At 37.1% G+C, this 15,729-nt stretch overlaps 1 protein-coding gene across 1 annotated transcript in view; it reads left to right on the forward strand.

Moving 5' to 3' along the window:
* Positions 1 to 14,832, forward strand: part of JCHAIN (joining chain of multimeric IgA and IgM) — a 59,951-nt gene extending 45,119 nt beyond the window's left edge. The window contains exon 4 of the mRNA XM_053700769.1: positions 13,973 to 14,832. Coding sequence (XP_053556744.1) covers positions 13,973 to 14,171 — 199 coding nt within the window. The 3' untranslated portion in view covers positions 14,172 to 14,832. The remainder of the gene's footprint in view (positions 1 to 13,972) is intronic.
* The last annotated feature ends 897 nt before the right edge of the window (positions 14,833 to 15,729 follow it).

A 15,729-nucleotide genomic window follows, 5' to 3' on the forward strand; every position in this document is an offset into this window, starting at 1 on the left:
CTATATAGTTCACAGCAGCTGCAAACCAGGCTCTTTATCAAACAAAGGTATCAATAATGTCAGAAAAAGAAAAGTACTCCATGTTTATCAACTAACCAACGTATACAACACATCGTAATCAGGGCGCATGAAACCCCATATATACAACTAATAACTACATGAAAACACCCCTCGTGCACACAACAATCATACTAAAATAAAGACAATACAGAATAAATTAACTTATATTCAAAATACTAGTTAGTAAGAAGCAATAACCACAAAACAACAAACAAGCACTTACTATTGTAATGCAGCATGCATTACTCACAAATGAACTCCCAGCAGAGCAATGATATCAATGATACCGGAAGTAACAAACGCGGCATTTAAATAGAGAGACCAGTGAGAACAGCAGCAAATCATCCGGGCTCATGAGCAAACACCCCTAAAGACACAAAGTCCCGTATGAGCACACCTCATACACGCCCATTAGACAGGTGATCACAACATAGTAATCATAAAGGAGTAAAGTGAATACCGGAGCGTAAATGTGCACACAGAATTTGTACTCTGACACATACAATAGATGCATAGCAACTGGCTCAGATTGCACTGCCCACAAAATATTCCACACCAGTACAGCCATATAAAAAACAATGCAGAGAAGATATCTAAGTGAATCTCAGCCAGCTTAAAGAGGTGACACGTTATTATGGGCAGATCTCAACGTTCTCATGGAATGCTAAAATGTCCAAATTACTATCGGCTAGATTACGAGTTGTGCGTTAGGCTTAAAAAGCAGCGTTGGCCGGTCCCAACGCTGCTTTTTAACGCCCGCTGGTATTATGAGTCTTGCAAGTACAGGTGTACCGCTCACTTTTTTGGCCAGACTCGGAAATACCGCAAATCCACTTACGTCAATTGCGTATCCTATATTTTCAATGGGACTTGCATAGTGCCGGTATTACGAGTCTGACAAAAAGTGAGCGGTACACCCTCTCCTGTCAAGACTGGTACCGCATTTTAAAGTCAGTAGTTAAGAGTTTTATGGTACAACACCGTAGCATAAAAGTCTTAACTAAAGTGCTAAAAAGTACACTAACACCCATAAACTACCTATTAACCCCGAAACCGAGGCCCTCCCACATCGCAAACACTAAAATAATTTTTTTTACCCCTAATCTGCCGAACCGGACATCGCTGCCACTATAATAAATATATTAACCCCTAAACCACTGCACTCCCACCTCGCAAACACTAGATAAATATTATTAACCCCTAATCTGCCGTCCCTAACATCGCCGACACCTACCTACATTTATTAACCCCTAATCTGCCGCCCCCAACGTCGCCACCACTATATTAAAGTTATTAACCCCTAAATCTAAGTCTAACCCTAACACCCCCTAACTTAAATATAATTTAAATAAATCTAAATAAAATTACTATCATTTAATAAATTATTCCTATTTAAAACTAAATACTTACCTATAAAATAAACCCTAAGCTAGCTACAATATAACTAATAATTACATTGTAGCTAGCTTACGGTTTATTTTTATTTTACAGGCAAGTTTGTATTTATTTTAACTAGGTAGAATAGTTATTAAATAGTTATTAACTATTTAATAACTACCTAGTTAAAATAAATACAAAAGTACCTGTAAAATAAAACCTAACCTAAGTTACAATAATACCTAACACTACACTATAATAAAATAAATTAAATAAATTAAATATAATTAAATTAAATTATCTAAAGTACAAAAAACAAACAAACACTAAATTACAGAAAAAAATAAACAAATTACAAGATTTTTAAACTAATTACACCTAATCTAATCCCCCTAACAAAATAAAAAAGCCCCCCCAAAATAAAAAAAGCCCTACCCTACACTAAATTACAAATAGCCCTTAAAAGGGCCTTTTGTGGGGCATTGCCCCAAAGTAATCAGCTCTTTTACCTGTAAAAAAAAATTACAAATTCCCCCCCAAAATTAAAACCCACCACCCACACAACCAACCCTACTCTAAAACCCACCCAATCCCCCCTTAAAAAAACCTAACACTAACCCCTTGAAGATCACCTTACCAGGAAACGTCTTCACCCAATCGGGCCGAAGTTCTCAACGAAGCCGGGAGAAGTCTTCATCCAAGCCGGGCGAAGTGGTCTTCCAGACGGGCAGAAGTCTTCTATCTTCATCCATCCGGTGCGGAGCGGGTCCATCTTCAAGACATCCGACGCGGAGCATCCTCTTCAGCCGACGGCTTCTTCTACAATGAAGGTTCCTTTAAGTGACGTCATCCAAGATCGCGTCCCTTCAATTCCGATTGGCTGATAGAATTCTATCAGCCAATCGGAATTAAGGTAGAAAAAATCCTATTGGCTGATGCAATCAGCCAATAGGATTGAAGTTCAATCCTATTGGCTGATCCAATTAGCCAATAGGATTGAGCTGGCATTCTATTGGCTGTTCCAATCATCCAATAGAATGCCAGCTCAATAATATTGGCTGATTGCATCAGCCAAAAGGTTTTTTTCTAATTTAATTCTGATTGGCTGATAGAATTCTATCAGCCAATCGGAATTGAAGGGACGCCATCTTGGATGACGTCATTAAAAGGAACCTTCATTCCAGAAGAGCCGTCGGATGAAGAGGATGCTCTGCGTCGGATGTCTTGAAGATGGACCCGCTCCGCGCCGGATGGATGAAGATAGAAGATGCCGTCTGGATGAAGACTTCTGCCCGTCTGGAGGACCACTTCGCTCGGCTTGGATGAAGACTTCTCCCGGCTTCGTTGAGGACTTCGGCCCGGTTGGGTGAAGACGTCTCACGGTAAGGTGATCTTCAAGGGGTTAGTGTTAGGTTTTTTTAAGGGGGGATTGGGTGGGTTTTAGAGTAGGGTTGGTTGTGTGGGTGGTGGGTTTTAATGTTGGGGCGGTATTTGTAATTTTTTTTTTACAGGTAAAAGAGCTGATTACTTTGGGGAAATGCCCCGCAAAAGGCCCTTTTAAGAGATATTTGTAATTTAGTGTAGGTAGGGCTTTTTTATTTTGGGGGGGCTTTTTATTTTGTTAGGGGGATTAGATTAGGTGTAATTAGTTTAAAAATCTTGTAATTATTTTATTATTTTCTGTAATTTAGTGTGGTTTTTTTGTACTTTAGATAATGTTATTGAATTTAGGGAATTCATTTAATTATAGTGTAGTGTTAGGTGTAATTGTAACTTAGGTTAGGTTTTATTTTACAGGTACTTTTGTATTTATTTTAACTAGGTAGTTATTAAATAGTTAATAACTATTTAGTAACTATTCTACCTAAATAAAATAAATACAAACTTGCCTGTAAAATAAAAATAAACCCTAAGCTAGCTACAATGTAACTATTAGTTATATTGTAGCTAGCTTAGAGCTTATTTTATAGGTAAGTATTTAGTTTTAAATAGGAATAATGTAGTTAATGATAGTTATTTTATTTAGATTTATTTAAATTATATTTAAGTTAGGGGGTGTTAGGGTTAGACTTAGGTTTAGGGGTTAATAACTTTAATATAGTGGCGGTGACGTTGGTATGGCAGATTAGGGGTTAATAAGTGCAGGTAGGTTGTGGCAACATTGGGGGTGGCAGATTAGGGGTTAATAAATATAATGTAGGTGTCGGCGATGTTGGGGGCAGCAGATTAGGGGTTAATTAGTATAATGTAGGTGGCGGTGGTGTCCGTAGCGGCAGATTAGGGGTTAATAATATAATGTAGGTGTCGGTGATGTCGGGGGCGGCAGATTAGGGGTTAATAAATGTAAGATTAGGGGTGTTTAGACTCGGGGTTCATGTTAGGGTGTTAGGTGTAGACATAAATGTATTTTCCCCATAGGAATCAATGGGGCTGTGTTAGAAGCTAAATGCTGCTTTTTTGCAGGTGTTAGGTTTTTTTTTCAGCCGGCTCTCCCCCATTGATTCCTATGGGGAAATTGTGCACAAGCACGTTTAGCCAGCTCACCGCTAACGTAAGCAGCGCTGGTATTGAGGTGAGATGTGGAGCTAAATTTTGCTCTACGCTCACTTTTTTGCGGTTAACGCCGGGTTTGTAAAAACCCGTAATACCAGCGTTGTCTGTAAATAAGTGGTGAGCATAAACTGCTCATTAGCACCGCACCCCTGTTACCGCAAAACTTGTAATCTAGGCGTATGTATTTAGCCTCTTTCCAGGGTTTAAACACAAGTGAACCAAATTAATTTGTTTACCAACAACATAAAGTATTTTATTTTTTATAATAAATGTTACTTAAATGTAAATTAGCATTTATCTGCAAATCATATAAAAGAACGTACTGAACCATGTTTTTGCACATGACGCGCACACACACATATATACAGTATATACTACACAAACACAACACATACACTACATAAATGCACACACAAATTACAAAACCACTACACACATGCACATGCTACACACACACTGCACACACAAATCACACATACAGAAAAAAATGGAAGAAACCAATGCTCATGAGAAAAAAGTAACTCAGCTGAGGATAGTTATTGTCATTTTCCTTGGAGGTGCTCTATCACACTTGTGTATGAAAAAATATATTATCAAAAGTTCATGTCCAAGTTTCTGACTAATAAAGACAGCCTAATCACAAAGTTAGGGACATTAATATTCCCAATAATTAAAAATGTGAGTGTGCACTTGAAATTGCTATAGTGGAATTAAATTGAAAGTGGGTGCAATGCTAAGCCATACCCTTAGGTTGTAAAGTAGTTAATAAAATAATCTATGCACTCCAATCGTCTTTGCAGATTCTCTTATAGTGTATTACATAGTTGTGTGATAGAAATAAAGCAACAAATCTGTGCTAATGTCCCTTTCTCAAGCTGATTTAATATTTCCAATAATCACTTCTAAGCTTCCCTTCTACTGGAAGTTAATAGTCCACCAATGCTAAATAGAGGAAATCAGCTACATTTTAAATTTATTTCTGGTCCACACTTAGAGGCCTACTTATTAAGCCGTCAACTTACTTGCATTCAACGGCACCAATATGCTCGGCTGACATTGCCGCGGACCTGAATACGCTCTACATATTTATATAAAAAGCTGTCAAAAAGTCGCGCACCAAGTACGGGGTGATGAGCAGCGGACTGTTGTTAACTGACAGTCATCGATCTCGCTGCTCTTCGGCTTTTTCACAGCTTTATTTGTATACTGTCACTAAACACTGCCACTATACTAAACTGTTTAACCCCTATCCCGCCATTCCCGGCCCCCAGCCGCAACTAAATAAAGTTATTAACCCCTATCCTGCTGCTCCCCGACACCGCCGCAACTCTAATAAACTTATTAACCCCTATCCCGCCACTCCCGGACCCCGCTGCCACCTACATTATGTTATTAACCCCTAATCTGCCGCCCCCTACACCACCGCCACTTACTTTATGTTATTAACCCCTATCCCACCTCTCTCGGAGCCCACAGCAACTAAATAAGGTTATTAACCCCTAAACCTCTGGCCTCCCATATCACTACCACTTACTAAACCTATTAACCCCTAAACCACCAGCCCCCCACATTGCCATAAAATAAATTAAACTATTAACCCCTAAACCTAACAACCCGCTAACTTTATATTAAATATTAACTCATCCCTATCTTATAATAAATTTAAACTTACCTTTAGATTTAAATTAAACTATATTAAACTATTAATTAACCTACCCTATTATAATAAAATTACATTAAACTATATTAAACTATTAATTAACCTACCCTATTATAATAAAATTACATTAAACTATATTAAAACTATTAATAAACCTACCATAACTTTTATAATAAAATAAAATTAAACTATATTAAACTATTAATTAACCTACCCTAACTATTATACTAAAATTACATTAAACTATATTAAACTATTCATTAATCTACCCTAACTATTATACTAAAATTACATTAAACTACAAATTAAATTAACTATATAATATATTTAAACACCTAACCCTACCAAATAATTTAAATCTACAATAAAAACTTACAAAGTTACAAAAAACTAACAACTAAGTTACACAAAATAACAAATAAATGATCAAATATTTAAACTAATTACACCTAATCTAATAGCCCTATCAAAACAAAAAAAGCCCTAGCCTAAACTAAACTACCAATAGCCCTTAAAAGGGCCTTTTGCTGGGCATTGCCCCAAAGAAATAATCTATTTTACCTGTAAAAAAATACAAACAACTTCCCAACAGTAAAACCCACCACCCACACAACCAACCCCCCAAATAAAACCCTAACTAAAAAAAACCTAAGCTCCCCATTGCCTTGAAAACGGCATTTGGATGGGCATTGCCCTCAAAAGGGCATTTAGCTCTATTGCAGCCCAATGCCCTAACCTAAAACTAAAACCCACCCAATAAACCCTTAAAAAAACCTAACACTAACCCCTGAAGATCCACTTACAGTTTTGAAGAGCCGACATCCATCCTCAACGAAGCGAGGAGAAGTCCTCAGCAAAGCGGCAAGAAGTCCTCAACGAAGCCGGGAGAAGTCTTCATCCAAGCCGGGAGAAGTGGTCCTCCAGATGGGCAGAAGTCTTCATCCAGATGGCATCTTCTATCTTCATCCATCCGGCGCGGAGCGGGTCCATCTTCAATACATCCGGCACGGAGCATCCTCTTCTTCTGACGGCTACTCGATGAATGAAGGTTACTTTAAGTGATGTAATCCAAGATGGTGTCCCTTAGATTCCGATTGGCTGATAGAATTCTATCAGCCAATCGGAATTAAGGTTGAAAAAATCCTATTGGTTGATGCAATCAGCCAATAGGATTGAACTTCAATCCTATTGGCTGATCCAATCAGCCAATAGGATTGAGCTCACATTCTATTGGCTGATTGGAACAGCTCTTCAAAACTGTAAGTGGATCTTCAGGGGTTAGTGTTAGGTTTTTTTAAGGGTTTATTGGGTGGGTTTTAGTTTTAGGTTAGGGCTTTGGGCTGCAATAGAGCTAAATGCCCTTTTAAGGGCAATGCCCATCCAAATGCCCTTTTCAGGGCAATGGGGAGCTTAGTTTTTTTTTAGTTAGGGTTTTATTTGGGGGATTGGTTGTGTGGGTGGTGGGTTTTACTGTTGGGGGGTTGTTTGTATTTTTATAGGGCTATTAGATTAGGTGTAATTAGTTTAAATATCTTGTCATTTGTTTTTTATTTTGTGTAATTTAGTGTTTGTTTTTTTGTAATTTAGGTATTTGTATTTAATTTAGTTAATTGTATTTAATTTAGGTTATTTATTTAATTGTAGTGTAAGGTTAGGTTTTATTTTACAGGTAAATTTGTATTTATTTTAGCTAGATAGTTAGTGAATAGTTAATAACTATTTAGGAACTATTCTACCTAGTTAAAATAAATACAAACTTGCCTGTAAAATAGAAATAAACCCTAAGCTAGATACAATGTAACTATTAGTTATATTGTAGCTAGCTTAGGGTTTATTTTACAGGTAAGTATTTAGTTTTAAATAGGAATTATTTAGTTATTAATAGTAGGTTTTATTTAGATTTATTTTAATTATATTTAAGTTAGGGGGTGTTAGGGTTAGACTTAGGTTTAGGGGTTAATAAATATAGTATAGTGGCGGCGACGTTGGGGGCGGCAGATTAGGGGTTAATAAATGTAGGTAGGGGGCCGGCAATGTTAGGGACAGCAAATTAGGGGTTAATAATATTTAATTAGTGTTTGCGAGGCGGGAGTGCGGTGGTTTAGGGGTTAATATGTTTATTATAGTGGCGGTGATGTCCGGAGCGGCAGATTAGAGGTTAATAAGTATAATGTAGGTGTTGGCGATGTCGGGGGTGGCAGATTAGGGGTGTTAGGTGTAAACATAAATTTTGTTTCCCCGTAGGAATCAATGGGGCTGCGCTACTGAGCTATACGCTGCTTTTTTTTCAGCCGGCTCTCCCCATTGATGTCTATGTTTAATAGACATCAATGTAATTTTAGTATAATAGCTAGGGTAGATTAATGAATAGTATAATATAGTTTAATGTAATTTTAGTATAATAGTTAGGGTAGGGTTATTAATAGTTTAATATAGTTTAATGGAAATTTATTATAATAGGGTAGGTTAATTAATAGTTTAATATAGTTTAATTTAAATCTAAAGGTAAGTTTAAATTCATTATAAGATAGGGATGAGTTAATATTTAATATAAAGTTAGCGGGTTGTTTAGAGGTTAATAGTTTAATTTAGTTTATGGCGATGTGGGGGGCTGGCGGTTTAGGGGTTAATAGGTTTAGTAAGTGCTAGTGATGTGGGAGGCCAGGGGTTTAGGGGTTAATACATTTATTTATGTGGGCTCCGGGAGCGGCGGGATAGGGGTTAATAACTTTATGTAGGTGGCAGCGGTGTTGGGTGGTAGATAAGGGGTTAATAAGTATAATGTAGGTGGCGGCGATGTAGGGGGCGGCAGATTAGGGGTGTTTAGACTCGGGGTATATGTTAGGGTGTTAGGTGTAAACGTAACTATTATTCTCCCATAGGAATCAATAAGATATCGGGCAGCAGCGAACATGAGCTTTCGCTGCTTTCAGACTCCCATTGATTCCTATGGCATCTGCCGCATCCAGGGCGGCGGATTGAAAAGCAGGTACGCTGGGCCAGAATAGTGGCGAGCGTACCTGTTAGACATTTGTTAACTAGCAAAAGTAGTCGGATAGTGCCGAATTTGTATTCGGGACATCTGTAGTGACGTAAGCATCGATCTGTGTTGGACTGAGACTGGCAGAACGTATGTTACGTCACAGATTTCAACTTTTGCCGGTCTGTAGGCTTTGATAACTAAGGGGAATCAAGCTCGCCACAATTACGCTGCGGAATTCCTGCGTATTTGCAGTTGACGGCTTGATAAGTAGGCCTCTTACTTTATGCTGTTTGCTGGTGCCACTGACAGCTGCGTGGCCTAAACTGATGTGCACAGTGTGTTTATGTCACATATCAGAGCTTTTAACTGTCCCGAACTCTGGGACTGTCACACTCTAGAAGCTTTGACACAATGTCCCTCTTGCAGTTTTCCCTTCACTAAAAGTGCCTTAACTTCTAAAATGAAACCAGGGACTGCACAGACTCCACCCATAACCTGTCCAAGCTCTGCCCATGCTCTTCCTAACCCCACCCATGCCACACCCAACCCTGCCACTGAACACTTGTGGCCGCATTCCCTCCTGTTGTGACCTCACCAATGGAACACATGTGTCCCTCTCATACAAGTCTCCCTCACACAGTCTTGAGCTCCCATTCTGTGAAGTTGTCTGGGAAATGTTGGGAAGTACAATATAATAGGACACACCAGTGATCTCACATTGACTAATAATGTGCATAAAAAAATTCTATGCTAGGCATGGCTTAAATACAGAGCTGCAGTGACATGTGTGTGCACTTTTGAGCTGTCCAGTTAGATACTAGACACCTGGCATTCCGAAGTGCTAATAACATTTTATCAATGATCAAAGTGTGAGATTTAGACAAACCAGGGGTCAAGTCTAGCGGGAACACATGAGTTCCTGCACTATTTTTGCAGGTGGAACTAAGTTTCCCCTGGACAGAGAACAGAGATGCTTCAGTAAACACTGCTGCTTGTAGTGGGAGGAGCTGGATCACAGTCTGGTTAGAGAAATAGTGAGATGCTCTAGTAATGGGCAGTAACACTTCCTACAATACACTAAATACAAGCCTGTCAGCGATCCTGCTGTGTGATCACCCCACACATGATGCTCACATTTCTGTGTGCCTTGTTCTGAGGTTATTTAGCTCCCCTCAGCAGAAATAGGACTATTCCACCTTAAGTTGGTGAGACTCTGTGACAGAGATAGTTGTTTCAGGCCCAAAGGCAACCATTTAACCCTTCATTGGTTTTAATTATCTTCCATTAATCAAAGTGTATAGATTATATACATATAAATACAGTGTGTGTGTATAAAACAATATTAATTGTGAAGCCTTGATGAGTTCCCACACTTTTTTTTGTAGGACTTGACCCCTGAGACAAACCAGTAAGCATATTACTGCATGGTGTAAGACTCACTAGCCTCAACAAGTTAGTGAATATTGGTCACTGGTTACATCACAGTGTGGTGTAGTGGTTTTATATCCTCTCAAAAAACGTGTCCAACTTTTATGAAAAACACGTGGGTAGTGTTACTAGAGAAGAAAGAAGGAAACACGAAAAACCAAAAAACTTTACTGTAACTGTAAATCCATTTGAATTGTTTATTTTACATTGTTTTTAAAGAGGCATGACACTCAAAATAGTTTTTTTTTATAATTCAGATAGAGCATACAATTAAAACAAAACAAAAAAACCCATCCTTTCCAATATACCTCTATTATACATTTGTCTTTAGTCTCCTGGTATTCTTTGTTGAAGAGATATAGGTAGGTAAGATGCGCACGTTTGCTGCAAACTAGTGTTCTTGCAAATGTATAACATTGTTAAAAGTATTCTTGCAGAACTGTTGCCATATAATGTTCCAGTTATGTGCATGCTCCACAGCCTACCTACCCAATTATCAACAAAGGATAATAAAAGAACACAATCAATTTGATAATAGAAGAGAACTGGAAAGTTTTATAAAATCACTATCTGAATCATGAAAGAAAATGTTTGACTTGCATTTAACTTTAAAGGGATATGAAACCTCATATTGTTCTTTCATGATTCAGATACACACCAGTGATCTTACATTGTTCTTTCATGATTCAGATACACACCAGTGATCTTACATTGTTCTTTCATGATTCAGATACACACCAGTGATCTTACATTGTTCTTTCATGATTCAGATACACACCAGTGATCTTACATTGTTCTTTCATGATTCAGATACACACCAGTGATCTTACATTGTTCTTTCATGATTCAGATACACACCAGTGATCTTACATTGTTCTTTCATGATTCAGATACACACCAGTGATATTACATTGTTCTTTCATGATTCAGATACACACCAGTGATCTTACATTGTTCTTTCATGATTCAGATACACACCAGTGATCTTACATTGTTCTTTCATGATTCAGATACACACCAGTGATCTTACATTGTTCTTTCATGATTCAGATACACACCAGTGATCTTACATTGTTCTTTCATGATTCAGATACACACCAGTGATCTTACATTGTTCTTTCATGATTCAGATACACACCAGTGATCTTACATTGTTCTTTCATGATTCAGATACACACCAGTGATCTTACATTGTTCTTTCATGATTCAGATACACACCAGTGATCTTACATTGTTCTTTCATGATTCAGAGTCACACCAGTGATCTTACATTGTTCTTTCATGATTCAGATACACACCAGTGATCTTACATTGTTCTTTCATGATTCAGATACACACCAGTGATCTTACATTGTTCTTTCATGATTCAGATACACACCAGTGATCTTACATTGTTCTTTCATGATTCAGATACACACCAGTGATCTTACATTGTTCTTTCATGATTCAGATACACACCAGTGATCTTACATTGTTATTTCATGATTCAGATACACACCAGTGATCTTACATTGTTCTTTCATGATTCAGATACACACCAGTGATCTTACATTGTTCTTTCATGATTCAGATACACACCAGTGATCTTACATTGTTCTTTCATGATTCAGATACACACCAGTGATCTTACATTGTTCTTTCATGATTCAGATACACACCAGTGATCTTGCATTGTTCTTTCATGATTCAGATACACACCAGTGATCTTACATTGTTCTTTCATGATTCAGATACACACCAGTGATCTTACATTGTTCTTTCATGATTCAGATACACACCAGTGATCTTACATTGTTCTTTCATGATTCAGATACACACCAGTGATCTTACATTGTTCTTTCATGATTCAGATACACACCAGTGATCTTACATTGTTCTTTCATGATTCAGATACACACCAGTGATCTTACATTGTTCTTTCATGATTCAGATACACACCAGTGATCTTACATTGTTCTTTCATGATTCAGATACACACCAGTGATCTTACATTGTTCTTTCATGATTCAGATACACACCAGTGATCTTACATTGTTCTTTCATGATTCAGATACACACCAGTGATCTTACATTGTTCTTTCATGATTCAGATACACACCAGTGATCTTACATTGTTCTTTCACGATTCAGATACACACCAGTGATCTTACATTGTTCTTTCATGATTCAGATACACACCAGTGATCTTACATTGTTCTTTCATGATTCAGATACACACCAGTGATCTTACATTGTTCTTTCATGATTCAGATACACACCAGTGATCTTACATTGTTCTTTCATGATTCAGATACACACCAGTGATCTTACATTGTTCTTTCATGATTCAGATACACACCAGTGATCTTACATTGTTCTTTCATGATTCAGATACACACCAGTGATCTTACATTGTTCTTTCATGATTCAGATACACACCAGTGATCTTACATTGTTCTTTCATGATTCAGATACACACCAGTGATCTTACATTGTTCTTTCATGATTCAGATACACACCAGTGATCTTACATTGTTCTTTCATGATTCAGATACACACCAGTGATATTACATTGTTCTTTCATGATTCAGATACACACCAGTGATATTACATTGTTCTTTCATGATTCAGATACACACCAGTGATCTTACATTGTTCTTTCATGATTCAGATACACACCAGTGATCTTACATTGTTCTTTCATGATTCAGATACACACCAGTGATCTTACATTGTTCTTTCATGATTCAGATACACACCAGTGATCTTACATTGTTCTTTCATGATTCAGATACACACCAGTGATCTTACATTGTTCTTTCATGATTCAGATACACACCAGTGATCTTACATTGTTCTTTCATGATTCAGATACACATGTTCCAGTCATGTGCATGCTCCACAGCCTACCTACCCAATTATCAACAAAGGATAATAAAAGAACACAATCAATTTGATAATAGAAGAGAACTGGAAAGTTTTATAAAATCACTATCTGTATCATGAAAGAAAATGTTTGACTTGCATTTACCTTTAAAGGGATATGAAACCTCATATTGTTCTTTCATGATTCAGATAGAGCAAGTGATTTTAAACAACTTTCTAATTTTCTTCTATTATCAAATTTTTCTTCGTTCTCTTGGTATCGTTTGTTGAAAAGCAGTGATGTAAGCTTAGGCGCTGGAGCACTATATGGCAGCAGTTTTGCAAGAATGTTATCTATTTGCAAGAGCACTAGAGGGCAGCACTATTTTCTGCCATGTAGTTCTCCAGATGCCAACCTAGGTATCTCTTCAACACAGAACAATAACATTTTATAATAAAAGTAAATTGGAAACTTTTAAAATTGGTATGCTCTGTCTGAGTAACAAAAGAAAATATTTGGGTTTCATAAATATTAAAGGGATAGTAAACACCAAAAATGTTATTGTTTTAAAAGACAGATAATCCCTTTATTTACCATTCCCTAGTTTTGCATAACTAACACTTATATTAATATACTTGTTACCTCTGTGATCACCTTGTATCTAAGCTTCTGCTGACTGCCCCCTTATCTCAGATCTTTTGACAGACTTGCATTTCAGACAATTAGTGTTGATTCTTAAATAACTCCACGTGCATGAGCACAGTGTTATCTATATGAAACACATGAACTAACGCCCTCTAGCTGTGAAAAACTATCAAATGCATTAAAATTAGAGGCGGTCTTCAAGGGCTTAGAAATTAGCATATGAGTCTACCTAGTATTAGCCTTTAACTAAGAATAACAAGAGAACAAAGCACGTTTGATGACAAAAGTAAATTAGAGAGTTGTTTAAAATGGCGTTCCCTATCTGAATCATGAAAGTTTAATTTGGACTTTACTATCCCTTTAAGTATTGTTCCCTTATTTTTTATCCTAATGATGGTTATGTTCCTTCCCTATATTGTAGCTTCAAAAAATGTGATCCTGTTGAAGTAGAAATTGGTGGAGAAACAGTACTTGCCTCTCAGGACAACTGTGACCATGTAGATGATACCTGCTATACCTATGACAGACGGAAGTGCTACACCGTTGATGTTCCATTCACAGTCGATGGAAAAACCATAATGAGGAAAGCGGCGCTGAATCCAGAATCCTGCCATGAATAAATGTACTGGCATAACGCTTTATAATTGCTATATTTTACAGCATAACTGTAATTTTCTTGTAAGTTTTGTTTTATTTCCACAATAAATACATTTTCACCTTGCATTCAATTGGACATAAAAAAAAACACGCAAGTCTTGATTTATGTTATGTTTGGTTAACCCCTTAATAACCAAGAGTAACTTGCATGCTTGTGACCAAAATGAGATTCCTTAATTAAACTGTTTTTTTTCGTTGTATGAACCCCCAACATTAATGACTTTTTATCAGGACATAAAATGCATTATATTCCTTTAGCACACTCACCCATTTCTTTTTAAATAACCAAAATATTTTCAATACAATTGCAAAATTCTGTAGAAGAAAAAGTTAATTGTCAATTCAATATGGCAGAAAGCCACATACACACATATTCACATGCACACATACTCACATGCACATACACTCACATGCACACACACTCACATGCACACACACTCACATGCACGCACACACTCACATGCATACATACTCACATGCACACACACTCACATGCCTGCACACAAACACACCTACATTAACAAACATTAATGTTAGTTTTCAAAAATGTGGAAATTTGGATTAAACTTTCCCTACCCAGTGGAAGATCTGTCACATCATACAATAACAATTGTGTTTTTTTTAGATTTTTGTACCTCATTATTGACTCCTCAGGGCAACCATCAACAGACTATCTATCTATCTATCTATCTATCTATCTATCTATCTATCTATCAAAATGTATCTATGTATAAAACAATGTAGACACAAGATTCATTATCACTGATTCAATCTCTTCTAAGATTCTATTGAATAAATAAATCATTACTAATGTGGGTATTAACATCTTTGTGAGGTCCTGGTGGTGACACTAGTCACTGCAAAAGATTTAAGAGATGCTTCAGCTGCTAAGCCAGAACCCTACAATAAAATACATTCATAAGTTACAGCATCCCTGATTGGTTAAGGGGGCACTAAAGATCATTGGCTACTGTGCACATAAAGGGAAACAGCCTAGATCTCTTAAAGATCTATGTGCTTTTAAGAGCAAATATCTTAAGGCATCTGGCTGTGCATACACATAAATATGATCTTTATAGACAGCTGATCACTTTTACTTTATTGCTTAGGTATCATTGGCTGATTCTTGTAAGCATTATATGGCAGCAACAATTAAACATAATAATAGCAAGTGCTCAATGTGACTATATGGTGTCATCATTTTTAATAAGTTCCCAAGTATAAGAGTGGGACTCTAAAATAATCCAATGGGAGTAACCCATGAAATTTGCGCTGGTTTGGTATCCTATATACGGCGTAACATAGAAGTTATGCCTGTATATTTCTGCCTTCGCCCGTAGTTTTTTGGGCCATAGGCAGGTATACCAAACCAGCGCAGTTTGGTATCCAATATACAGCGTAAGGACTTACGTGGCAAAAATGGAGGAATCTTACTCCATTTTCACCTCGCCACAAAATGCAGCCGTTGTAAGCTTTACGCTGTCTATTGGAGCCCCATAACTCCCTAAACTACCTGCTAAA

Source organism: Bombina bombina, chromosome 2 (genome assembly GCF_027579735.1).
Source record: "Bombina bombina isolate aBomBom1 chromosome 2, aBomBom1.pri, whole genome shotgun sequence".
In the NCBI taxonomy this organism is placed as follows: domain Eukaryota; kingdom Metazoa; phylum Chordata; class Amphibia; order Anura; family Bombinatoridae; genus Bombina; species Bombina bombina.